Below are 6,734 nucleotides of genomic sequence, written 5' to 3' on the forward strand. Positions count from 1 at the left end.
GAGGATCTAAACAGCTTAAAGACTGACTATAAGAAGCTACGCCTATCCATGAGGACTGCGGGGTTAGGAAAGACTTCCGAACAATGGCACCATGAAATTCGAGAAGAAAAGGCCAATACCGACCGGTGGGAAAGGAAATTCCGAGAAGCTCAGGCACGAAATGAAGATTTAGAGAAGAGTCTATCGGAGAGCAGAAATGAGCGAGGTGAATTAAGGGCTAGAGTGGCAGAACTCGAGAAGTCTCTGTATCAGTACCGAAATCGAAACACCGCAATAGAGTTGAGGGCAAGCTTGAGCAAGATAAAAGAAATGAAAGAAAGAATAGAAGAGTTAAAGGCGTCACTGCAAAACTGTGAGATGCGGATCCAGTTTTTCGAGGCAAACAAGGATCGTTGGAAAGAGCAGCTTCACCGTGCGCAAGATCAAGTCAGAAACAGAGATTACCTTATGGGGGAAGCCATAACCCAGATTCGGGAAGTAGCGGACTACTTACAAACTTTAGCGGTTCAGGCGGACACACTAAGCGCGAAGTATAAGTTGGAGTCAGATCGCAGACAAGAGCTGGCCTCGTTGCTTAGAAAAATTAGGACTTTGAGTATTAGAGCGAAATTTTATTTGTAACCCGACTTTATGTAAAAGATTTTATTTTCAAGTGAAATTTTCTAAGGGCAATTGAATCAAAATTGATGCCTCCTTTGCATTCATGTATTTGCATTACATCATATCGTTATGCATTAAAGGCCATAAGAGTTTTCTAATTAATTAATTAAAAATTATTTCAGTAACCTGGAAACCAACGAAAACCAACCAACCACACACCCCTACGGTACAAGAAAAAAATTAATGGATAAAAGACTCGAGAAATTGGAACAGATGCAAAAAGACATGCAAGAACAAATGCAGTCCCAGGTGCAAGAGCAGCTAGCCAAGATTCAGCGAGAGATGAAAGAGCAAATGATGGAGTCCTAGAGGGAAATGATGAGTCAGTTATCCCAATTGTGTTGGGAGGAACGGATAAGGGAAAGGGCCCCATGGACAAAATTGAAGAAACTAACGAAGATCCTCAATACCCCCCGGCTTCACTCCGACACATATACCGATGAAGCTCGAGATCAATCTACCGAAACCATCTGTCACAATCATGCCCCAGCAGGTTCAGGCCGGAGCTTCAATACCGATGAATTTCCAAACTGGCTCATGCTCTAACTTCGTCAACAACCCGAACTATCCGCCCGTTCCCGATTTGGAAGAAATTGCTGAAGAAGAAAAAGCGAGGATAGATTCGCAAAAACAATTGGAAGAATGGTGTAGATGGCTTGAGGAGAAATTCAAAGCCATGGAGAGCGTGGATTATCATCAAGGGATTGATGCCAAGGACTTGAGTCTGGTCCCAGATTTAGTCCTTCCCCCTAAATTCAAAATGCCTGAATTCGAGAAATAGAATGGAACAAGCTGCCTTGAAGCCCACATCACTATGTTCTGCAGGCGAATGACGGGATATGTTAACAACGACCAGCTGTTAATCCATTGCTTTCAAGATAGTCTGGTCGGGGCGGTGTTTAAGTGGTATAACCAATTAACCCGAGCTAAAATTAATTCGTGGAAGGACCTGGCTTAGGCCTTTATGAAGTAATACAATCATGTGATGGACATGACCCTTGACAGAATCACTCTCCAAAATATGGAGAAAAAGTCAAATGAAAGCTTCAGACAGTATGCACAAAGGTGGAGAGAAGTGGCCATACAAGTTCAACCGCCACTTCTAGAAAAAGAGACGACAATGCTCTTTATCAACACCTTGAAAGCCCATTTTATCACCCATATGTTAGGAAGCGCCATAAAAAGATGACGGGGGAAATGATCGAAAATGCTGTGAGGAGCGGCAAGATAGAATCGGGAAAGAGTGTCAGGAAGTCGGCCCCGAGGAAAAGAGACAATGAAGTGAACAACATGAGCACATCTAACAAAGGTCAGTCCAAGTCATTCACCGTAAATCAACCCAAGACGGTGACCACCAATCAGCAAAACTCTGTAAGACAAGAATCCAACGCGAGGGAGAACACAGAAAGGCCACAATTCACCCCCATACCCATGACGTATAGGGAGTTGTACCAGAACCTATTCAATGCTCATGTGGTGTCCCCTTTCTACCTAAAGCCACTAAAGCCCTCGTATCCTAAATGGTATGACACAAACGCCCAATGTGAATACCAAGCGAGAATCATCGGGCACTCTATCGAAAACTGCGCTGCGTTTAAAAAATTAGTCGAAAGACTCATTAAGATGGGGATCGTGAGATTTGACGACCCAGCCACACCCAATGTAGCAGAAAACCCACTCCCCAATCATACCAACCAAGGAGTGAATGGGATAAGTGAAGGCTTGAATAGGAAGACCAAGTATGAAGTGGCAGAAGTTAGGACCCCGTTGAGGCGGGTATGGAGGGAGATGGCAAAGAGAGGATTGATCGCGTTGGATTCGAGGGAAGAATCTAAAGAAGAGACAAACTACTGGGAGTTTCACGACGAGGTGGGGCATGAAATCCAAGATTGCATGGAGTTCAGGGGCCTAGTACAAAACATGATAAACAATAAGGAAATAGAATTCTATGAAAAGACCGAAGATCCCGTAGAGGGAGATATATGTGCATCAGAGGGAGGATCGGCAGCGCAGAATCAAATGACCAACTATCCTGTGGTTATCATATCGAGACCCAAAAATAATGAAGCTGGAGTTCAAATGCCACCGAGGGTTATAATCCAAAGACCTGCAGTCTTCCCCTACAAAGACAGCAAAAAGGTCCCATGGAATTATGATTGCAGTGTGACGATGCCGGGAAAGGAGAGCCTAGTTAACGCTTCAAGAGGGGATCAAGACAGGGGTTCCTATACACGTAGCAGGAGACGTTACGATACGGCGAATGAGGAGGCACAGCCCACAAAAGGAAAAGCCCCAATGGTCGAAGAAACGAAGGAAAAAGCAACCAAACCTATTAATGAGCCAGTTAACGAAGAGGAGGCCAATGAGTTTTTAAAATTCCTAAAGCATAGCGAATATAGTGTGGTAGAACAACTACGTAAACAACCAGCCCGTATCTCGGTGCTGGCCTTACTTCTAAGCTCGGAAGTTAATCGTAGCACGCTAATGAAGGTCTTAAACGAGACATATGTTGCCAATGATTTCTCTGTTTACAAGCTGGACCGTTTGATGAGCAACATAAGTGCCGAAAATTATATCTTTTTTAATGACGACGAGATACCACCCGGGGGCATGAGGTCGACTAAAGCTCTGCATATCACCACACGCTGTAAAGGGTATACGCTGCCAAGCGTACTGGTTGACAATGGATTGGCTTTGAACGTCCTGCCATTGACCACACTGAATAGATTACCTATAGACAGCTCTCACATGAAGGAGTGCCAGAACATCGTGAAGGCATTCGATGGCACGGAGAGAAAGGTGATGAGCAGAATCGAGGTACCTCTTCAGATTGGGCCAAACATATATGAGGTGGATTTCCTCATGATGGATATCAAGCCCTCATACAATTGCTTGTTGGGGAGGCCCTAGATACATTCAGCTGGGGCAGTGCCTTCCTCATTGCATCAAAAATTGAAGCTGGTGTCGGAGGGGAGGTTGATAACGATTAAGGCTGAAGAAGATATTATTGCAACTGTGAGCAATAATGCACCCTATTTGGAGACAGATGACGAAGTAATCGAATGCTCATTTCGATCTTTGGAATTTGTTAACGCGACGTTCATCGCTGAGGGAAGCAAAATTCTAGTGCCGAAATTATCCAAAACCACGAGGATGAGCCTCCAGTTGACGATTGGAAAATGGGCCCTACCCAAAAGGGGACTTGGGAGACATCTACAAGGAAGGATTGAAACACCAATGCTGAAAGACAAGAGACACCGCTTCTGCTTAGGATTTAAGCCGGATGTGAAACAAAGACGAAGGGAGCTGGAAAAAAAGCAAGAAAGAAGGAGAGCTCGATTAACAGGGAAGGAAATCAAGTGGGAACCAATGATATTCCCTCATATATCGAAAATATTTGTGTCTGGGGGAATCATCCATCCCAAGAGAGACACGCTAATGACGGAAGCTATAGAAGAAAGGCTGGAAAGCTTGGACATCAACGTCATGTACAAAGAGGAGACCGGAAGAGAAAGTTTATCGGGCATTGGCCCCTACACACCTGAAAGTGTTCTGGACAACTGGACTGCGAAAGAGATCCCTATAGTTTTTAGAACGGATTCAGAGTAATGTCCAAAACACTAAGCCTAGGAGTGATAAAGATCTTTTGTGAAATAGGCTGATATTTAAAAACGTTATTTCAATAAAATGCACGGTTATTATCATTTTTGAGCAAATGTTATCTCGTCTTTTCCATTTCATTCATAACCATACAAATGATTACTTTCGGATTCTTTTATTCTTGATAACCATACAAATGATTACTTTCGGATTCTTTTATTCTTGAAACATTTTTCTAAATGTTCTTTCATTCATCATTCACAATCATACCACGCAAATAAACGTTTCGAATTCTTTTGATTCTTTGTATCTGCCTTCATCCTCATAACAGGTCCTCAGATATTAATGATACGAGTGACACTGCTAGCGACTCAGAATTTCCTTTTGAGCAAGATGTGTGTATGGATGATTCTCAGGATTTTGAAGATGACCAAGGCTATGACCTATCTCCTGATTTGTTGAGGATGGTAGAACAAAATGAGAAACAAATCCTACCTCACAAAGAATCAGTCGAAATTGTGAGCTTAGGAGAATGACAAGAGGTGAAGATCGGAACATTTATCACTACGGAGATAAAGCGAGACCTCATTGAATTACTTCAAGAATTCAAAGATGTCTTCGCATGGTCATACCAAGATATTCCCAGGTTGGACACTGACATCGTGGTGCACCGACTCCCCATAAAAGAAGAGTGTAAGCCAGTTCAGCAAAAATTCCGAAGAATAAGGCCCGATTTCTTGCTAAAAATAAAAGAAGAGGTTCAAAAGCAGTTCGACGCCGGATTCCTGAAGGTGGTAAAATACTCAGATTGGGTAGCCAACATCGTCCCCGTCCCTAAGAAAGATGGAAAAGTGCGAATGTGTGTGGACTACAGAGATTTGAACAAAGCCAGTCCGAAAGACAATTTCCCACTGCCTCACATCGATACCCTAGTAGACAACACAACGGGATACTCACTGTTTTCATTCATGGACGATTTCTCCGAATATAACCAGATCAAGATGCATCCTGAAGACATGGAGCAGACCACATTTGTAACCATGTGGGGCACGTTCTGCTACAAAGTGATGCCGTTTGGACTGAATGCGGGGGCAACTTATCAAAGAGCCACGGTAATCCTTTTTCACGACATGATGCATAAAGAGATTGAGGTTTATGTTGATGATATGATCGCTAAGTCTCGAACAGAGAAGGAGCACATACAAGTCCTGAGGAAATTATTCTTGAGATTGAGAAAGTTCCAGCTAAAATTCAACCCCGCCAAATGTACATTCGGAGCCAAGTTTGGAAGTTGCTCGGATTCGTGGTCAGCGAGAAAGGGATCGAGATCGATCCAGACAAAGTTAAAGCCATACAAGAGCTATCCCCGCCGCGCACTCAGAAAGAAGTTCGAGGCTTTCTAGGAAGATTAAATTACATTGCTCGGTTCATTTCACAACTAACCGAGAAATGTGACCCTGTCTTTCGCCTCTCAAGAAACATAACCCAGGTGAATGGGATGAAGAATGCCAAATGGCTTTCGACAAGGTCAAACAGTACTTATCCAACAGCCCGGTGCTAATGCCACCTAACCCTGATAAGCCGTTGATACTGTATTTGACAGTATTGGAGAACTCCATGGGGTGCGTGCTGGGTCAGCATGATGAGTCAGGAAGGAAAGAAAAAGCTATTTACTATCTTAGTAAAAATTTCACGGAATGTGAGACAAGGTACTTGCGGATAGAGAAGTTGTGTTGTGCCCTAATTTGGACAACCCGCAGGCTAAGGCAGTATATGTTGTATCACACCACTTGGCTCATATCAAAATTGGACCCTTTAAAGTACATGATGTAGTCAATAGCCTTGAATGGAAGGATGGCCCGATGGCAGATTCTGCTTTCTGAATTCGACATAGTCTATGTGAACCAGAAAGCGGTAAAAGGAAGTGCAATAGCAGATTTTCTAGCCAGTAGAGCTTTGGAAGACTACGAGCCTTTGAACTTCGACTTCCCGAATGAAAACCTAATGTGTGTTGCTACCACTGAAGAAGCTGCTCTGGAAGAACTTCATTGGAAATTGGACTTCGATGGGGCATCAATTGCTGTGGGTAATGGAATCGGGGTCGTCTTAGTATCCCCAAACGGAGATCATTATCCATTTACTAGTAAATTGGATTTTTATTGTACGAATAACATGGAGGAATACGAGGCGTGCATCATGGGAGTCCGTGCAGCCATAGAACGCAAGATTAAAGTGCTAGAGGTGTATGGGGATTCTGCGCTAGTGATTTATCAAGTCAAGGGAGAATGGGAGACCAGAGACCCCAAGTTGATAGACTATCGAAAACTGGTCATTGAATTGGTTAAAGAGTTTGATGACATTACCTTCCACTACCTTCCACGAGACGAAAATCAGATGGCTGATGCTTTGGCTACCTTAGCCTCCATGATCAAGGTGAACAAACAAGAAGATGTCAAACCCATCCGGATGAGCAT

At 43.4% G+C, this 6,734-nt stretch overlaps 1 protein-coding gene across 1 annotated transcript; it reads left to right on the forward strand.

Moving 5' to 3' along the window:
• The first annotated feature begins 1,845 nt into the window (after window positions 1-1,845).
• Window positions 1,846-4,269, forward strand: LOC107934263 (uncharacterized). The gene is made up of 2 exons (XM_016866635.2): window positions 1,846-3,477; window positions 3,571-4,269. Exons 1-2 carry the CDS (start codon window positions 1,846-1,848, stop codon window positions 4,267-4,269), a joined length of 2,331 nt encoding a protein of 776 aa, XP_016722124.2.
• The last annotated feature ends 2,465 nt before the right edge of the window (window positions 4,270-6,734 follow it).

This window comes from Gossypium hirsutum, chromosome A12 (genome assembly GCF_007990345.1).
Source record: "Gossypium hirsutum isolate 1008001.06 chromosome A12, Gossypium_hirsutum_v2.1, whole genome shotgun sequence".
In the NCBI taxonomy this organism is placed as follows: Eukaryota; Viridiplantae; Streptophyta; class Magnoliopsida; order Malvales; family Malvaceae; genus Gossypium; species Gossypium hirsutum.

Excerpts from the sequence above, each read along its gene's own strand:
- LOC107934263 (XM_016866635.2), top strand. The coding sequence starts at position 1,846 with ATGACGGGGGAAATGATCGAAAATGCTGTGAGGAGCGGCAAGATAGAA. Across the intron at positions 3,478-3,570 it reads AGGTGATGAGCAGAATCGAG|ATACATTCAGCTGGGGCAGT; the intron begins GTACCTCTTCAG and ends GGGAGGCCCTAG.